Source organism: Podarcis vaucheri (assembly GCF_965113315.1).
Source record: "Podarcis vaucheri genome assembly, chromosome: 10".
NCBI lineage: Eukaryota > Metazoa > Chordata > Lepidosauria > Squamata > Lacertidae > Podarcis > Podarcis vaucheri.
In genome coordinates, this window is record NC_138748.1 from 40,828,572 (window position 1) to 40,848,048 (window position 19,477).

Below are 19,477 nucleotides of genomic sequence, written 5' to 3' on the forward strand. Positions count from 1 at the left end.
AATTCAGCTCTAGCCTATTCAGAAAACATGTTATTTGAAAGGACTTTCAGTAAAATTCTAAATAAATAATGCAGCAACTGCAAGTTTCAGAGCAACAAAGAGATTAATGTGCAAGAGAATACAGTTGGTGTTAATTTATTCTTGTATGCATTTGTCTTGACAAGGTTAGATGTCTTGATTAAAAGGACATTCAAGCAATATCCCCTAAGACAACTGCAGAGCTTCCATTGAAATTGTCACTGCCTTTATCTCAGAGAAACAATTGCCTATTAGGCTGCAGCCCTCCACATGCTTCCTGGAGAGTAAGCCCCATTGGACACAGCATTGAATTGTGGTGCACGTATCAGTATTGCTTTCCATACATTTGAAAATAAGTGAACCCTAAATATTGTGGTGGTGGTGTGACAAAATTCACTGGTGGAGAAAGAGGTACAGGGATTTTAAAATCTCAACTAGCATTTGAAAATGTAGGAGGCATATTCAATACAGAACATATCCCTCAATCTAGCAAGGGACCTTAGCAGTGTGGAAGGAAGTCTGCTTTCACAAACCTTTCCAAGGCTAGATGGCCCATGGCTCAAGGAACTCTTTTGAAAACCTGAAACCTTATCAAAAGCTGACATCCTTAGCAAATATTGCTTTCCCACCCAATAACTGATTGATACAGTTTTAGCTTTTAAATTATTTGTTTATTATTTAATTAATTTATACACTGCTTTCTAAGGCAAAACGCTCTTCCAAGGCAGCTCTGGGTGTGTTCTCCTGGTTCAGAGACACATGCAAAGTGTAAGCGCCAAGAGACATTTGTCCAGCAGGATGTTTGAAATAGTTCTAGCCAGAACCCAAGTTCATTTTTAAATAAAAAGTACTTCTCATATAATAGTCATTGTACCAATGAGGAAGGATTGAGGAGGGCAAATAACATGATGTTATTTTCAAAAATGCAATTTATGTTATTACATTGTAATCTATTTAGATGTTGTTTCTTGTTTCGTTGCAGTTGTATGAAAAGGTTGCTCTTTTTCTTACAAATTTAGGTAAGTAATAATAAAAATGAAGCACATATTGAATGACATTTAAATCCATTCTTCATGAATGAAGGTTTACAGTGGTGCCTCGCAAGACGAAAATAATTCGTTCCGCGAGTCTTTTCGTCTTGCGATGTTTTTCGTCTTGCGAAGCACGGTCCGTCGCAACTGCGCCTCTTCATGTAGAAGGTTCCAGCATTGTTGGCCCTACCGTTAGACACATTGAGGCAACTGCCCTAGTTGACAGATGTTGAGTTGTTGGAGTATAGAGCTGTGCCAGTCCAGTAGACTTCTGCCCATGGTAGGGATGGGATGTTGGCTTTTACCTTATAGTTAGCCCCTGGGAAGCCAAAAAGTCTCGAACCAGCCCTGGGTTCCAGATTCAGTCCCTGCCATATCTCATAGGATCTCATGTATTAATTTTGTATTTCACACACTAATCCTGTTCATAGACCCAGTATGTATACTGAATCCCAGGTGGGTGGAAGGGGAAAACAATATTGTCCAACACACTCCTTCACCTATCTATGCAGAGTTGACTGTCAGAATAGATCCCAGAACAGATACAGAGAGTTTAAGAACCACGATCCTGGGACAGAAAGTCACTCAAGTCTTTTGCTGTAGCAAAATGACTCCATTGTGGTTTGGAATTTTCCCTTCCAGTATTCTATAAGGCAAATATGATGTTTCATTATTTCTCAAGCTTGATTCCCACTCCTTTCACCCCAGGGTCTCTGTGGCATGCATATTCTATGCCTGAGTGGGTGTTTGAATTGCTGGTTCACATGCTTATGTCCTAATTGGAGTGTTGGTCTCCCAGTCACCCTAACGAACATTAAGAAGCAAAGTCCTCTCCAAACCGACTGTCAGTTTGGAATTTATAATCCAGTGTTTTAGAGCACATTCTGTCAATTTAATTACAGTATACGGCAGAAGTGAACCCAGTGTACAAGACTTCTATAAACATGGAAATGCCAGGCAGTCTTTCCGTTTGGCAATTTGAAACAGAACAAAATGTGTATCCTCTGGCAAATTTACGATTCAGTCATTTTCATCTGACGCAATTTTTTACAAAACCAGATAGAGGATCCCAGAGTAGAATTTTTAAGCATGCATTACTTTTGCTTGCATACCGATAAAATTTGCATAGTCTGGTTCTTAAATTAAATGTGGAATCCTATGCCTCATGCTTTGAAGCCCATTAAAGACAGTGGGACTTCTGTCTGAGTAACCATTTATCAGAGCGAAAGAAGAGTTCTGCTTAACCAGAAAGACCAAAGGCCTTTTTTGTGCAGTTCTATTCTGTTTCTCAAGTGGTCAACCAGTAGCATCTCTAAGAAGCCCGCAAGCAGGACAATGGCCCTCTCTTGCTACTGCTCTCAGGCAACTGGAGTCAGACATACTGCATCTGAACAAGGATTGGGCTGCAAGATCAGCCGTTTTGTTTGCAAATACAGTGCAAGCTCTGCAGAGTTTTAAATAAATAAATAACTCTTATCAGACAATTAAATCTGACTACATGTTTTTAAAATCTGCTCTCCCTTTTTCACAGAGCAACCTCGGACTGAATCTGAGTGGGAGAACAGCTTCACTTTGAAAATGTTCCTTTTCCAGTTTGTCAATCTGAACAGCTCTACTTTTTATATAGCATTCTTTCTTGGAAGGTAAGGTTAATAATGTGCATTGTTCCTGCCTGGGAAGCTGTAGAAAACTATGAAGGGAGATGGAGTGGAAAGATGATATTGCTGTTAATTTTAAGTGCTAAAGCAGAGGTCATCAATATGGTACCTTCCAGATATTGTTGGACTTAAGCATCATTTCATACCATTAGCCAAGTTGGCTGGGACTGTTGGCAGTGAGGATCTCACAATATCTGCAGGGCACCACATTGGTGATTCCTGTGTTAAATATACCATAAATAATATCTATGCCTAGAGCAGGGGTCTGCAACCCGCGGCTCCGGAGCCGCATGTGGCTCTTTTACACCTTTGCTGCGGCTCCGGGGTGGATACTAGCGAGGGGAGGAGGCGCATTGTGCGCCCCGACACTCCCCACTGTGGCAGGCGCTGTGCTGGCTGTGACATCGCATGGGGGCGGTGCGTGCGTTAGTCACGCACCGTCCCGACGTCACCTTCCCGCCCGCTCGTCCGCCCACTACGTTGTAAGGGGCATGTATGCTGGTCACTGCATTGAAAGGGGGCATGTACGCTGGTCACTGTTTTGAAGGGGAGTGAAGAACACACACACAAAAAAAGGTAACGTGTTAATTTAACGTTTATTTCTATGAGGAGGAGTAATTCTGAGGGGTCAAACAAAGAAATAATAAAAAAGTGACAAAAAAGTTATTTTTATAATGACGAGTTTTGCAGCTCCCAGTTTTCTTTTCTTCAGAAATGGGTCCAAGTGGCTCTTTTTGTCTTAAAGGTTGCAGACCCCTGGCCTAGAGTATCATGTTTTACAGAAATCCTACCAAATTCTGCTGCTATCCAGGTTAATTTAAAAAGTGGTTAAAATTTAAAGGGTTATTGTCAGAGTAAACTCATTGACCCTAATTTTACCCTGCCTATCATACCAATTTATGATCCCAGGATGGATTACAATATAAAATATAACAACAGAAACACCACAATCAATCAAATATAACAGAATACAACCACCCACTTACTCCACTCAGTAAAGCACAAAATGAGTTGCAGACTGGCATGATTGAGTTGAGAGGGGAGGGGGAGAGGATAAGAAAGAGAATTCTCATAGTTTACATACAGATTGCCTAATGTACTTTTCTGTATGCCCTGTGCTGCTGGGTACAAGATGTTAAGTGCCTTTAGACTTTCGATTTTTACTCTCAACTGTCTATTACATCAATGATACCTGTTAATGGAACCTGATAATGAGTGTTAGTGTGAAATGTACATTACAAACACCTGAAAACTAAGATTTATCATTTGCTTGAGGGAAGTTGGATGGAAAATTTGTTGCAAAGCATTTATACAGCAGGGCTGAAACGTCCTCTAGAAGTTGCATTTTAAATTTATTTTTCATTCAGGCTGTGAAACCATTATATAAAAGCTCAGGGCAAGCAAGAATATCAGGATTCCAGTACAGCTACAATCAGGAAAGTTTTCTAGGCAACCTAGTTTGTAATGAATGATCTTTGTAGAATAGCTGATATCCACACTTACCACTTGTACAGGAGTTGTTCATGATGAACTGCACATCCCGGTTTTCCAGCTAGGTTCAAAGCATTTTAATGCTGAAGTTCCAGAAAGGAACTGTGGGTAAACATTTGCTCAGAGTGATAACCTCTCTATGCTGACTATCAATAATGACTTTCATATATTCAGACATAATTTAATTTAAATGCATATTTAGAAATGCTATTTAAATGCATATTTAATGTCATTTCCCTTAGAAAAATATAGCTGGAATGATTGTGTTTAGTCTTTTCCTGTTGTGATCAGAAATCTAACACAAAAGGGATGATGGTTTCTCTTATGTTGAAGATTTACAGGTCACCCTGGTGCCTACTTGAGGCTGATAAACAGATGGAGACTAGAAGAAGTAAGTGGCATATTGAGGCATATTGTACAGTGCTGCAACTGGTACAAACTAGAGTCAAATACTGTCCTATGGCAGCTAAATGATTCACTCTGGAAAATAGGAATGCCTAGAATATATGTGATTGAATATAATATATTATATAATTTTATAATTAAAAATGGAAATGAAATGTTATATAAAATAAATAAAAACAAATAAAAACTAGTGTATCGTTGAGTGAGGAATTTAAGAGCTAATAGACAAATCGCTTCTTTTCAACTGAACTTTGTGAATATTTTGAGGGTTTTTAAAATCCCTCTCTGAACAACAGCAGCAGTTTAAAGGATGACATCATGGCTTTTGCTAGAAGTGGGACCCTACTACATTTTGTTCTCCCTTTCTAGAACCAGTTAAAATGTTCATTTGCTGGGGTGCTCCTGTCCTCTCACATGACTCTACCATATCACTTGTCACAAGGGGAGACACTCCTTTGAAAGTGTCAACACTTTTAAAGTCATGTCTCTCATCAAAACTTAACACCTCAAAAAGAAGTGGCAGTTGGTGCTTAGATTGTAAAGAGGTCGTTGAGGTGCCATAAGCAGACAACAGGTTTTTTGTTTGGTTGGGTTTTTTATTTTATTTTTTGCTTGCTTTTACTTATCCACTTTTCCAAGGAAAGGGTAAATCTGGATTAAGTACTGGTGGGCGTTCTTATTCTGATGATGTTGCGTGGACCCTGGAAAACTTGCATGCACTAATCCCACCAAAGAAATACCTATCTGAAAGCACCCAGTCTGCATGTTATGAACCTCACACAGAGATTCAGGACCCCAGGTTGTGGGGGCCCTTGGTAGTGGGCCTCTTGTGTAGTGCACCCCCATGTTTATTTCATGGGGGCCATGGATAACATGCTGCAGAAGCAGGAGAACACTGGCTTATCAGAGCAGCAGAAGAGGGAGCCTAGGGGAGTGGGATCGGCAGCAGTGTACCCTTGGGGGCTTCCAGATGGTGGGAGACCACCATAAGCAACTGTAGTAGATGTCACCATTTATCTGAGGTGCTTTTTTGTAAAATTGGGGGTGATTGGAATGTTCTCATTACAAGAAATGGTGATAATGATGACAGGGGTGCCAACATGAATACAATACTGTGATAATGATGACAGGGGTGCCAACATGAATAAAATACACCATTTGAATGGGAATGCCCATCAACTTCAGGGGCAGCTCAGCCCCCTCAATTATTTTATTGCCCCCATGGCCCCTAGGAGTTGGCTTCTATGAATGGTTGTGTGGAAGAAATGTAACTGTTCAGCAACTGAATATTTGAACCAGCCATTAGATATCCACACCAGACAATATAAAAACACATGGCTCCCTCCAAAGAATTCTTAGAACTGTAGTTTACTCCTCACAGAGCCACAATTTCCAGGGCCCTTAATGGACACTGGGGGTTCTTTGGGAGAAGCCGCACACTGGTGTGGATGTGATATGTGCATACGCGTGTGAAATCCCTTTCAGCCTAACCTTCCATATGTGACATTTGGTGTCGGCCGATGGACGTGGCTTGACCAAAATGGCCACATGGGCCAAATGACAAGGCCTGCTGCGCCTAATTAGGCCTGCGGATTGGAGGTTCCCCGCGGCTGTTATAGGAATTACTTCTGAGTAACCATGTATAGGATTACATTGTCACTGAACCCTGAACTTGCAACGTGATTTGTAATATAAATTTAATATGCAAGCTATTTTGACTCTTTGACGGCCCATTATTTGCTCCTTTGCCCCCTCCCTCCTCCCCCTACAGTGCCACCCTAGTGGATGCCTTATAGATCTCTGTATGCAAATGGGTATTATAATGGTGCTAAAGCAGACTTGGAACAACTTCATGGAACTAGGCTACCCGTAAGTAACTGTGGGATTTTATTTTATTTTTTAAAATCCTTGTTTTTAACTGATGGGGTGCTAAACCATGATTGGCAAGTGTCTTTTATGTGATGCACCTTGTTCATTCGTGTATTTGTCTGATTGCCATTCTACTTTGGATAATGTAGCAGGACTATTCTGTGAAAGATTTGACTTTACAAAAGGAGTATCTGAAAGAGAGGCTTGATAGATAGGTGGCTAGATAGGTTTGCCTTGTTATCTATGGTTTTGCAAGCGGATTATTTATATAGTACTACAAAATTCATTCTCCCCACCCCCCTTCAAAAACAGAGATAGGAGGGAAAGTGCTCTGAGAAGAGCAGATAGAACCCATTCACCTGTGTTTTATACAATAAAGTGAAATACGTTGTAATTAATTGATTAAAACACACACATGTTGAAACATAATGGTATAAATAATACCCAACATCAAAATGACAAATAATTGAATAGCTCAAAACTCCTTATATAGAAAATGGATTGAAATATTTTACATCACTAAATCAATACTGCTGATTTTAGAAGTGGTATGACCTAGTAGTGCTTCAGTTAAAATCCTGTTGAAATAGGTAAGCTGATTTATACATCTATGTTTTAGAAACCATGCTTTTGGCTTGGAGACTGACAGCTCAGTCTTAGCCCTGTATACTTAAGAAGGATGTCTCACTAATTTCAGTGGGATTTATTTCCAAGTAAGGGCAGCTGTGTATGTTGCACAGAGTAACTTATAAATCTTTTATGGCTTCCTGTATAATGTCCTGAATTGTACCTATTGCATCAGCACTTGGTTCACTTGTTAGCAGACAACATGTACTGTAGTTATTAGCTTCCCCACTTATCTCTGCTTCCTAGCATACTGAACATTCAGTCCTCACAAATACACCCTTTTTAAAGGAACTCCACACATCTGAACACGCTTTCTCTTCTGATTAGTTCAAACAATTAGCTCTGTCCTTTGCAATAGGAGTTACACAAACCAATCAATCAGACTAAAATGTGTATGCATTCTCTTTTTTCCTTTTATATTATCTGGAGGTAACAACATTGGTTTGTGGTCAACAAAGGCTATTAATCTACACAATCAGCTGTGCATCACAAAAATATGTCTATGTCATGAATTGCTTGGTGTGTTAATTTGTAAAATTTCCTAAGAGTTCTAACTAACTTTGCTGTTCAATCTCTTTTAATACAATAAACAGAGACAAAGGACAAAATTGCATTTGGACTCGTCTGACTCGAACCCCACTTATTTTTTTTAATGGATATTGTAGAACCTGAAGGTTGTCACATAACAGACTTTGTGCCTGATATTTATGAGTTACTCATGGCACCTGAATGTCTCTTCCAGCATTTTTCATCCTCTCATTATATAACCTTATTGATCCAAATAGTGTGCAGATACCCCAAACAGCAGGATGTCTGATATATGGACTAACAGGAGTAGAGTGGACGCACTAACTGTCCTGTTCTGCAAACACAAGTATGGCATGGTGGAGGAGAGGCAGATGACAATGTTGAAATCAGTTGGTTAGAAAAAATGGCATTTCCCCCCTACATATGCAGGTTAATTCAGAACTGGTGGACCAGAAGAAGATTGCGACAGGAACACGGTTCACTGCGAAAAGCAAGCTTCCCACAGTGGGAGAAAGACTACAACCTTCAGCCTATGAATGCCTATGGACTCTTCGATGAATATCTAGAAATGAGTATGAAGAACTCTATGTGTAAATTGCTCCATCACAGTCATTTATACAGTGGTACCTCAGTTTATGAACTTAATCTATTCTGTTTCCCTAATGAGGCCTCCTGCCCTTCCACCATTCGGATTCCGTTCTTAGACCGAGGTAAAGTTCGCAAACTGGGACACTACTTCCAGTTTTGCGGAGTTCTTATACAGAATAGTTCGTAAACAGGGCTGTTCTTAAACCGAGGTACCACTGTATATCATGCTTCATTCCACTACTTCCAAACAACAAGAATGTATTATTTTAGTATAACAATCTGGAGCATTACTGCATTTAGTCTATAAAATTATTATTGCCTTAGACTAGGACAAATATAGCTTAGGACAGCCTTTCCCAACCAGGTGCCCTCTATATGTTGTGGACTACAGTTCCCATCATACTTGACCATTGTCCATGCTGACTGGGACTGGTGGGAGTTGTAGCCCAAAATATATGGAGAGCATTGAGTTGCAGTCTATTACTTTAGGACAATCGTCCAATTCTGGGAATGGTGATTTGTTCACTTCCACATGTAGTCAACAATACGGCATGAGGTGCTGCAGTGGAGTAAAACAATTTTTGTTTTAATTATCTCCCACAATGTGTTTTGGATCTAGCTTGAAATTTTGAGTCGTAAGTTGGAGTGCAGCTGGCAGGGGTATTTAAACACTTAAATCAACTACTTGAAACAGTAGACATGACACTGGAGAGCTTCTGGTTAGCCATCCCCTGTGCTTCACCTTACTCATTGAAGTCATGGGTTAAAAACAAGTAAATTTACCATACAGTAAAGCATAGTGGGATCCCAGGTCTTCCATCTGTCTCTCATGTTCATTAAAGCTCAAGAACAAATATGCCGAAATTTTTGATAACAAGGGACACGTTAAGATGGATCAATGGTGCAGATATGCTCAAAGTCAGCACTCTAATTTTGGGTTGTATGGCTGAGTGTGTCCCTCATTCTCACCCTTTCACAGTTCTTCAGTTTGGATTCACAACCATCTTTGTGGCAGCTTTTCCACTTGCTCCACTTCTGGCCTTACTTAACAATATTATTGAAATCCGGCTTGATGCATACAAATTTGTTACACAGTGGAGGCGGCCATTAGCTTCAAGAGCCAAAGATATAGGTAAGCTGTTTACCATTATGAATTTCAAGCGTCTGCTCAATGCCACAATCTGCTCATACATTCAGTTGTTCTCTAGGTTGGACTGCTGTAATGCTCCCTCTGTGGGGCTGCCCCTAAGGTTGCCCCAGAATCTACATCTAGTGCAAAATGTTGAGACTTGACTGCTCTTTAAGGTAGACTATCACCATCATGTTACACTACTGCTGAAAGGGCTTTTTGTTTTTTTTTGGGGGGGGAGATTGCCCACAGTTGCTGAGCTTTTTTTTGGGGGGGGGGAGATTGCCCACAGTTGCTGAGCTTTTTTCGGGGGGGGGGATTGCCCAGACTTGTTTAACTTTGGGGGGGAGTTGCTGAAAATAGCTCACCCGCAGGACCAAAACAGCCATTCACATGCACAGTGACGAACCAACTAATCGTTAGCAAGCGGCAATCGCCCACCCTAATACTACAGCAGCAAATAGCCAGCGGACCTTGCCAAACCCACCAATCACCAACAAAAACGCCACTGACAATCTCCTGCTCGCGGCAGCCACCAATCGCCCGTCCCACCTCTCCACTATCTATGTATAAGATGCCCACCAAGTATAATTTTAAAATAAAAGAACCTCATATTATACATGGAACAATACGGTAGCTACCATGCTAAGTTCATGATACTGGTGTTACAAAGCCCTATACAGAATGGCCATTTTGTGTTTTGGCACACACCATTTTGCTATGGGCTGCCCATTACACTCTCTCAAAATTCAAAATGTTCCCTATAGTCCAAAAGGGCTGGCGACCCCTGGTGTTGATAATACTGAGTTAGATGGATCAGTGATCTGATTTGGTATAAATCAGCTTCCTATGTGCCTATTAAGTAGTAAATATTTTTATTTATTTTATTTCTTTGGAGAGTTTTATGATTAAGTGGCCTATACACATCGTTAAAGTTTTTTTAAAAAAGCTTTCAGTGGGTATTTAAAACAATATAGCAAGATCGCCAGCTTAATGTCAATAGGCAGAGAGTTTCAAAGCATAGCTGCCGCCACACTAAAAGACAGATGCCTTGCAAATTTAGAACCAATGTTATATGGCATTTGTACTAATAAGTTGCAACTGTATTTCCTGCTGCTCCAGGAATTAACACAGCATTTTCTTTATTACACAGGAATCTGGTATGGAATTCTGGAAGGCATAGGAATTCTTTCAGTTATCACAAATGCATTTGTTATTGCTGTAACTTCGGATTTTATCCCTCGGCTTGTTTACGCTTACAAATATGGACCATGCGCAGGTCAAGGGGAGGCTGGACAAAAGTAAGCTTTAATTATAGAAACATGAAGTAACGTCATCCCAGGCCCAATCTACATGTGCATTTTTTTGTAATGCTGTTGCTTCTTGCTTGCTCAGGAGGCGCACAGTACATGCCTCCAACCTGTAATAATAGCACCACTTCAGCTTCTTGATTCCATGACTTCTCAGGCTATTTTTTTTTTAATGATTTTTGTAACCACCTTTCTACTTATTGCATTACTCTTTTGCTGTGGATTTCCAGTCGAACCCATTGTGTGCTGCTTTTGTTATAAGTGGGAGAGACTTTGATCCTACAGAACTTGCTTAGCGTCCTTCTTCATCATCTTCTCTCTCTATTCCATCAGCTGGATGGGAGTGGACCTATGGAAAGGAAATTTTATCCTCCAACACAGCTGGATGGCTTTTTTTAAATGCTGCTGTTTAGTAGGCACCTGTGCTTAACTTAAGTGGCCTTTCCCATGCAACTTTTACTATTCATGGGGAGGGGAAATGCAGTTGTGCTGTACCTACCTCCACATCCTTATCTGAGTTTGCAGTTTCTTATTCACCCTTGTGCAAAGTAATTCAGAGGGTGATCTCTCTATTAACTTGGATTAACACAAGCATGTACCTGAGTTGTTGTTTTTAAGAATGAACTTTCAAGCACCACACAGTTACAACTAACTGCAGTGATGGTTGCCATAGAGTTTTGTGATAAAGATCCTCCCACGTATTTATTGCCCTTTGCAGTGGCATGTAGCACAGAATGCATTATAAGCAAATGAGATTCAGCAGTGTGTTCCATATAGCGTGTCTCTTGAGTGGCAATTGCATTGGTGAAAAATGTCAGTACCGCGATGCCTCAAAAACATAAGGGATTTCAGTATGGATTGCGCCCAGATCTCCATAACTTAGCGCCTTCCACGAGCATCTCTTGAAAGTTCATCCAGCCTTTTGTACTCCTGTTTGGCTTCAAAGAACATAAGGAATGACATTTAAAAAATGTCTTTTTGCCTAATATGGCAATAAATAGGGAAAAACCACAGCAATACAAAGTTTTGTACCAATGCTATTATAAGTTCTGCAAAGTACAAAAATCTTGGTAGTGTGTAATGCTCTCAATGCAGATTTTCTACATAACTGGTGGTCCTGCTAAATGATCCATCAATTTTGGAAAACGATAGCGGAAGGAAGCCAAAGAGTAATAGGAGACAAAATCAGCCAATTACCAAAGGATTTGTTGTTTGATATTTTGTGGGAAACAATAAATATAACAATAAGGTATTACTCCCAGAAGCTCTCTTTGAGGAATGGAAAGGGAGTCTCCTGCCATTTCCTGTAGTTTTTCCAGAACTTATGTTTAGGGTCTACTACTTCAATTTTTAGCCATACCATGATAATTTTAATGCAGACTGAGGTGAGTGAAGCTTCTATAGTGTGGTGTATAATAAGAAAGACATAGTCTGATGCTGTTGCTATTTTTCTATTTCAAAAGTTTACCCTTCATTTCATTGGCATTCATGTGCTGGGAACTGTGTTCCTGCTGGATGCTTTAACACCTTAACCTAGTGAGCTAAGCCATGTTTCACAAAGGGTAACTTCCATTAAGCATTCAGATGTATTAATTTTTTATTTTTTCAGGCACAGGAATGAATTTGTTGATGTTATATTTTTGCTATATTTTGGGCGTCATTGTAGTTTTGTCATAGTGGCAGAAAATGAACAGTTAAAGTTACAGCTTGTGATTGACGGCGCTACTAACTCATTAGCTTGTCAAGGATTTGGCACTTTGGTACATGTTGGAGAGGAAACAAATGCTCTGTTTCCATAATGAGTTGGGTCTGATTTCTGAGTTGTCTGGCTTCCTAAAGTTGTGGAAGTGTTCCTTGCCCCAGCCCCCATCAACATGCCATGTTTTGAAACAAGCCTAAAGTTAAAAGACTGAATGTATTAAATGGAAAAATTCTTGTTTCCCAGGTGTATGGTTGGCTACGTTAATGCAAGTTTATCAGTTTTTCTAGTGTACGATTTTGAACATCGTTCAGAACCATCATCAAATGGAAGTGAGTTCTCCGGCACGCCGTTAAAATATTGCAGGTAAAGAAATATATGCAGAACTACTGCCATGTGATATATAATAATAATATATAATAATGAATAATAATCTCTATTCTGTTGGTATTATTAGTATCAGTATAGCGGGTGGCGCTGTGGGTTAAACCACAGAGCCTAGGACTTGCCGATCAGAAGGTCGGCAGTTCGAATCCCCGCAATGGGGTGAGCTCCTGCTGCTTGGTCCCTGCTCCTGCCAACCTAGCAGTATGAAAGCACATCAAAGTGCAAGTAGATAAATAGGTACTGCTCTGGCGGGAAGGTAAACGGCGTTTCCGTGTGCTGCTCTGGTTCGCCAGAAGCGGCTTAGTCATGCTGGCCACATGACCTGGAAGCTGTATGCCGGCTCCCTCGGCCAATAAAGCGAGATGAGCGCTGCAACCCCAGAGTCGGCCACAACTGGACCTAATGGTCAGGAGTCCCTTTACCTTTACCTATAGCTAGTGAATCGTAGGAGCTCCTGCCCTCCACTCCACTTTCCCTCCAGGTAAGCAGCAGGAACCTACTGACCAGGGGGTCAGGCAAGTGCTACCACCCCACTGCACCATTCACAGCTGCCCAGGAGCTTGAGCTATGAATCAGGAAGTCTGCAGTTAAATTCTTCTTCCATGAATTCCTGAGTTGGCTATAGACCTGTCCCACCACTGTATTCTCCATTTTCTGGCTTTAAATGTTGAAGGCAGGGAAGATAATTGTAACCCCTATAATTTCTCAGCCTGCGAAAATACAGCACAGCACTAACAGCAACTGTCTCTTCTGACATTAAACCCAGGAAACAATGGAGGAGGTGAGGAAACAGAATCTGGGTGGTGGGGGAGGAAGGAATGAAAAGAGCAGAAAGTGGCCATTTATCCTGCTCAGTTATTATATGCAAAGTTGAAAGATTCTATGAGATTTTTTTATCTTGCTGCTATTTGTTGCTGACTTTTTGCACATCAATAGTTCTCTAGACAAAGATATTGGAAAACGGGGTTGTTTGTGTCCATGTAGATTAGGTAAAGGTAAAGGTACCCCTGCCCGAACGGGCCAGTCTTGACAGACTGTGGGGTTTGTGCGCCCATCTCACATTTATTGGCCGGGGGCCAGCGCTGTCCAGGGACACTTCCGGGTCACGTGGCCAGCGTGACATCGCTGCTCTGGCGAGCCAGAGCCGCACACGGAACGCCGTTTACCTTCCCGCTGGTAAGCGGTACCTATTTATCTACTTGCACCCGGGGGTGCTTTCGAACTGCTAGGTGGGCAGGCGCTGGGACCGAACAGCGGGAGCGCACCCCGCTGCGGGGATTCGAACCGCCGACCTTTCGATCGGCAAGCCCTAGGCGCTGAGGCTTTAGCCCACAGCGCCACCCGCGTCCCTAGATTAAACATAGTTTATTTTGCACTGTTGCTAAGTTTCCTTACTCAGGTATGTAGGAGGAGGACATGGTTTCAACAGACACTGCAACCTGACAAATCTATGGTGATAGACAGCAGTACTCAGAACAGGATCCTGGGTCCAGAAGCAGTTCTGCTTCCAGATCCCCACTGTCTATCTGCTTCTTTTCTCTCCCTCAATTGGTGGTATAGAACCAGAGCACTGTGTGCTCAGGAAGGCAGAGGTGGAGTGAAAAAGACAACTGTAGCCCTAGAGGAGCCTCACGCATAGGTTGAACTCCTTCAGGTTTGCAGGGTTGGCACTTCTTTGCCTGTCTATTGAAGTCTTATTTCTTATATAAGAAAATCAGAAGAACCTGGCTGGATGAAGCCAAAGGCCCAGCTAGTCCACCATTTTGTTTTCACGTTGCCTGCTCAGATGCCGATGCCAGGAGACCTAGGGCAGAATGCTCTTGCATTTATGGCCTGGCATTCATTGCACTGAGATGGGCAAGGCTAACTTCCTGTTTTGTTTTGTTCTTAGGTACAGAGACTATCGTGACCCCCCTCATGCTCCAGTGCCCTACGGCTATACGCTACAGTTTTGGCATGTCTTAGCTGCACGGTTGGCTTTTATTATTGTATTCGAGGTAAGTTTTAGGACTAAAACAAATTTTGCAGACTTCCAAACTTTATGTTGGGTTTTGAAATCAATTATCATCCTATAGATGAGGAAAAAAGAATGATCTCCTAGTTGATTCTGTGCAACAGATCTCAGCACAGCATAGGATTTATTCCACATAGCATGCTGGTCAGTTTCAGGATCAAATCCCAATTTTTGAGGTAACCTAAATGTTGCATTTTTTAAAAACACCCTTTTCTTACTATCAGAAAAGGGAAGGAAAATCAAACAGCGATTATCCTCTTTTTCTTAGTATTCTGGATATTCAGTTTAGAATTAGTATTATGTGCTAAGGCAGAAACTTGTTAAAATGTTTGTAGTCAGTGTATTGTATAATTTTTGGTAAAAGAATAATTAGTAATTACTGTCATTTTGCATTTAATCAAATATTGTACTTCCATTTCCCCATATTGTTAGTATGCTGTTTATGACTAGTTTTGTCAAATAAGCTGTTGCAACATAATTATTTTTATTGTGAATGAAATGAAAACTCCAGCAATCCAAAATGTGGGAGCATGACTGAATAATTAAAAATTAAAGACTATTTAAACCAGCAAAGTCCACCGTGCTGTGAATATTTTCAGATAAATTCAGTTATAAATAAATATTAAGAGGCAATCCTAGTTTAAAGAGAATTAACATAATTTGAAAAACTACTGATAAAGCATAAGGATCATTAACTGTCAAAGATTTGGAAATTGCTTCTTAAATACAATACTTAATCAGAACAAGTAAAAGAATTCATGATAAAGTGGGGGTGAGACATAAGACTATCTGTGGGGAGACATGCAAGTTTGCTTTGAACATAAATATAAGAGAAAACTGATATGGAACAGACGGTATGTAACAGCAAAGATTATCCAAATACAGTGGTACCTCGGGTTAAGTACTTAATTCGTTCTGGAGGTCCGTTCTTAACCTGAAACTGTTCTTAACCTGAAGACCATTTTAGCTAATGGGGCCTCCTGCTGCTGCTGCACCGCCGGAGCACAATTTCTGTTCTCATCCTGAAGCAAAGTGCATAACCTGAAGCACAATTTCTGGGTTAGCAGAGTCTGTAATCTGAAACGTATGTAACCTGAAGCGTATGTAACCTGAGGTACCACTGTAGATGCTTGAAATGCTGGTGGTGGGAGGGGAATTGGGAATTACGGTTGCATTTGGTGAGAATGTCTTTTTGAAGAGATACTATAAAAACAGCCTTAAATAGTAAAAATTGTGGGATATTTTTATTTATTTTACTTATTATATAAAATTATACTGCTTGATTGTAGGAAAACCCCCTCAAAGTGGACATGAGACACCATTAGCCTCAGAGTTTTTCTTATTAAATTATTTAGGCAGTTTACTGAAATCTTCCAGCTTGCCTCCATTAAGAGGCAGTTCTGCTATGCCTCAGGCAGTGGTCACCAGGTTAATTTTTCTAGAAAAAAAGGTCCTGGAACTCACCATGATCGCCTCCCTTGTTCTCTTATAATGGCAATGGTGCCCACCTGGGAGGTACCGGAACTGAGTTCTTGCTGAAAAAAGCCCTGGTTGGTCACCAATGTGTAGCCCAGGATTTGAATAGGGTCAGCAGCTCTGCCACTGTGGCCCAGGAGGCAACCAGGGTCCTTACAGCCTGTTTGCTCACCCCCCCCCCAATCTTGTTTTTCCTCCATTGCCAAAGGTCTGGCTTACCATGACATCTGAACCTGAGCTCACAGCTAAACTTTCTGCTTACTTCTTGCAGAGTGGTCCCAATAATTCCTTTGGCAGTGTCCCAGAGCTCTTCCACCTGCTTCCCAAAGTCAGGTGCCTCCATTACTCAGCTTTGGTAAGGGAGTGAGAGGGCTCTGGTAGCGTCCCAGATCCCTCATGCCTCCTTCCCAAAGCCCAGCACTTCACCTTACCTTACCCTGCTTTTTGGGGAAGGTGGCACGAGGGCTGTGGGACATTGTCAGAGCCCTCTAACTCCCTTACCAAAGCCTGGTAAGTGAAGAATACTTGCTGGGTGCACTGGTGGGGGGAAATATAAATAAACTGAGAGCAAAGAACTGTGGCTCCCCATTTATTTATTTCCCCCAGCCCATGTAAGGTTGCAATCCAAGTTGCAAGCTTACGGTACTGTATGAAAGAGAAACAGTACAGGTTGTGTTTTTCAGCGGTATTAATCATTCTTATGCTCAACAGAATAGTTGGAAGTGAAAATGCTTAATTTACATGTTTGTTTGTTTGTTTGTTTGTTTGTTTGTTTTCTACAGCACCTGGTGTTTTGTATAAAACACTTGATTTCCTATTTAATCCCAGATCTTCCTAAAGATCTGAGGGATCGTATGAGAAGAGAAAAGTATCTGATCCAGGAAATGATGTATGAAGCAGAACTGGAGCGTCTACAAAAGGAACGGAAGGAAAGGAAGAAAAATGGGAAATCTTATCACAACGAGTGGCCATAACTAAGCTGGGTGAGCATTTCTAAATGATACATCAGTTCAACAGTGTGAAACAAATTTCCCTGATTAATTTGAGAAACTCTCTAACCTTTAACACAATCAAGAGTTTAGATAACTGTTTTGTGGGCAAAGGGGCTTGAACATAACAAGTCTGAAAATATAGCTAGCCTATCCTATTACTTGGAGTGGATAACTTCTGGCTCGCAGTGTGTTACCAGTCAGCCACTGGGTTTAAAAATTGTGTTGCATATTTTTTACCATTCTAGTAACAATGCTCAACATAACCATGCCAAGCCTAATATTTTAACTATAGGAGGCAAGGTGAGAAATAAGAGAGTTAAAGTCTACCATTATAGCTCAGGTAACCAACAATACAAATCGTCTTGCATTATGTTATGCAAGGTCCATCCTGTGGTACTTCTAGCATCAGTTTACTCCTTTTGTATGGTTTCCTGGTGATTAAAAGCTCTTAGCGTGGTATGTAGGTTTTGTTCAATAAAACACAGGAATAGATTGTAAGGTGAGTTTTCTGAAAACATCTTTGCATTGGCTTAATAAAATGCAATTTATTTTTGTTTGTTCTTTTTATTATTATGTACTTTTGTGTTCTGAACCACCTTGCGACCTAGGGATGAAGAAGGGTGGTATATAAATTGAAGAAATAAAATAATTTGTTCTATTGGCCCAACAAAAATTACCTTTTACTGTATTGTTGTGTGTTTTTGAGCTTACATAAATCTCATTCTGAAGGATCAGCATAATGTGTTGCTGCCACTGTTCACAGTGAGACATATTGTTTGATAACGAGTCCTCTTTCTAAGCAACAAGTTTCCCCTTTTGTCCTTCATCAGATTAAAATATATGCAATCCAATTACAGTTCCCCAAAGACAAATATTGTGGCCTTGAATCCAGTTAGAGATTCACATTTGCTTAATCTCACAATTTGTGTGTACATAATGCAATATCCTTGCTATTTGGTTGAATACATGAATTGTGTCTCCTCTTTTCCTGACCGGATACTATTTTTTGTTGTCGCTGCTGCTGCTGCTTACATTTGCAGGTAGGATACCTATATTCCATTTGCTTACTACAGTTCCAAGAGAACACTACCTTCAAGAGAATGAACAAAAGATGCAACCTCAATGCATGCCACAATCTGACATAGCAAACAGGACAGAACATGTCAAGGAGTTTTACTGTGAAATCATCTTGCAGTCTGCATATGATTGCTACTCATATGCCATTCTAAACAAGCATGCAACTCCAGTTTTTAAAATCAAGACACTTATATACCGTGGACTATTTTTCAGCCTGTTTGCTACTCTTTTGCATTATGTTCCTTGTCACTTTTTCAACACTTCCAATAGTAAATAGACATAAAAAATCTGGGTACTTTGGCAATGGCTATTATAACATCTCCTATTAAAGTACCATGTATATCAGACACACTGATTACATATCTGGTAGCTCTTTGTTTTCATTTTTTTTTTTTTTTGAGGGAAGATATTATATATCATACATATGTATAATATATATAAAGTATATAGAGATTGTTTATTGTAAATAGCAAAACAAAAAAGCCCTATGGTTAAGAATGTCAAATTTTCACACTTAAAATATACCATCAACATAAAGCCATGTTTAATGCTTCAATAATGTCATAAGCTTTAAAAATAAATTATGGATAAAATTCTTGCTTTTTGTGTCTTCAAAAATTATTTTAAAAATCTGTTACTGGATGTTTAATATGACATGTGTGTTTTCAAATTTGATCATGTGATGGATCAGGTCACCTTTGAGACTGTTTGCTCCCATATAGGCCTGCTTGAGAATTAAGATCGTCGAAGACCTTCCTCTTGGTGCAGTTTCAAGATATTTGGTGAGTGAACATGAGTTACAGGAGCCTTGCAGTTCTGCCACGGTTCTGGAATACTCTCTCCATCAAAATCTTCCTGGTTTTCTCTTGCAAAGAAAATCACAGAGGGAAGTGTACAGGGGCAACCATGTAAAATGCAACCTTGCAGGTCACATGACCCTATAGCAATCTGTAAGATATAGTGCCACCAATAGGGTTTCCTCTGGGGATCTAAGTTAGGCATAGGCAAACTCGGCCCTCCAGATGTTTTGGGACTAAAACTCCCATCATCCCTAGCTAACAGGACCCGTGGTCAGGGATGGGAGCTGTAGTCCCAAAACATCTGGAGGGCCGAGTTTGCCTATGCCTGATCTTAGTGGTTCCAACAGTAATTTATATGGGGGACTATATTTCAAGGAA

At 40.5% G+C, this 19,477-nt stretch overlaps 1 protein-coding gene across 8 annotated transcripts in view; it reads left to right on the top strand.

The window, feature by feature from the left end:
* Positions 1–18,896, top strand: part of ANO4 (anoctamin 4) — a 145,890-nt gene extending 126,994 nt beyond the window's left edge. For 7 of the 8 annotated variants that reach the window (XM_082238634.1, XM_082238631.1, XM_082238636.1 and 4 more), the window contains 11 exons: positions 1,001–1,037; positions 2,581–2,692; positions 4,532–4,589; positions 6,375–6,472; positions 8,057–8,199; positions 9,195–9,347; positions 10,498–10,645; positions 12,600–12,719; positions 14,632–14,737; positions 17,013–17,213; positions 18,263–18,896. In XM_082238634.1, the coding sequence (XP_082094760.1) occupies positions 1,001–1,037; positions 2,581–2,692; positions 4,532–4,589; positions 6,375–6,472; positions 8,057–8,199; positions 9,195–9,347; positions 10,498–10,645; positions 12,600–12,719; positions 14,632–14,737; positions 17,013–17,204 (1,167 nt within the window). In that variant the 3' untranslated portion in view covers positions 17,205–17,213; positions 18,263–18,896. The remainder of the gene's footprint in view (positions 1–1,000; positions 1,038–2,580; positions 2,693–4,531; positions 4,590–6,374; positions 6,473–8,056; positions 8,200–9,194; positions 9,348–10,497; positions 10,646–12,599; positions 12,720–14,631; positions 14,738–17,012; positions 17,214–18,262) is intronic. The other variant, XM_082238633.1, reaches the window with a different exon arrangement.
* The last annotated feature ends 581 nt before the right edge of the window (positions 18,897–19,477 follow it).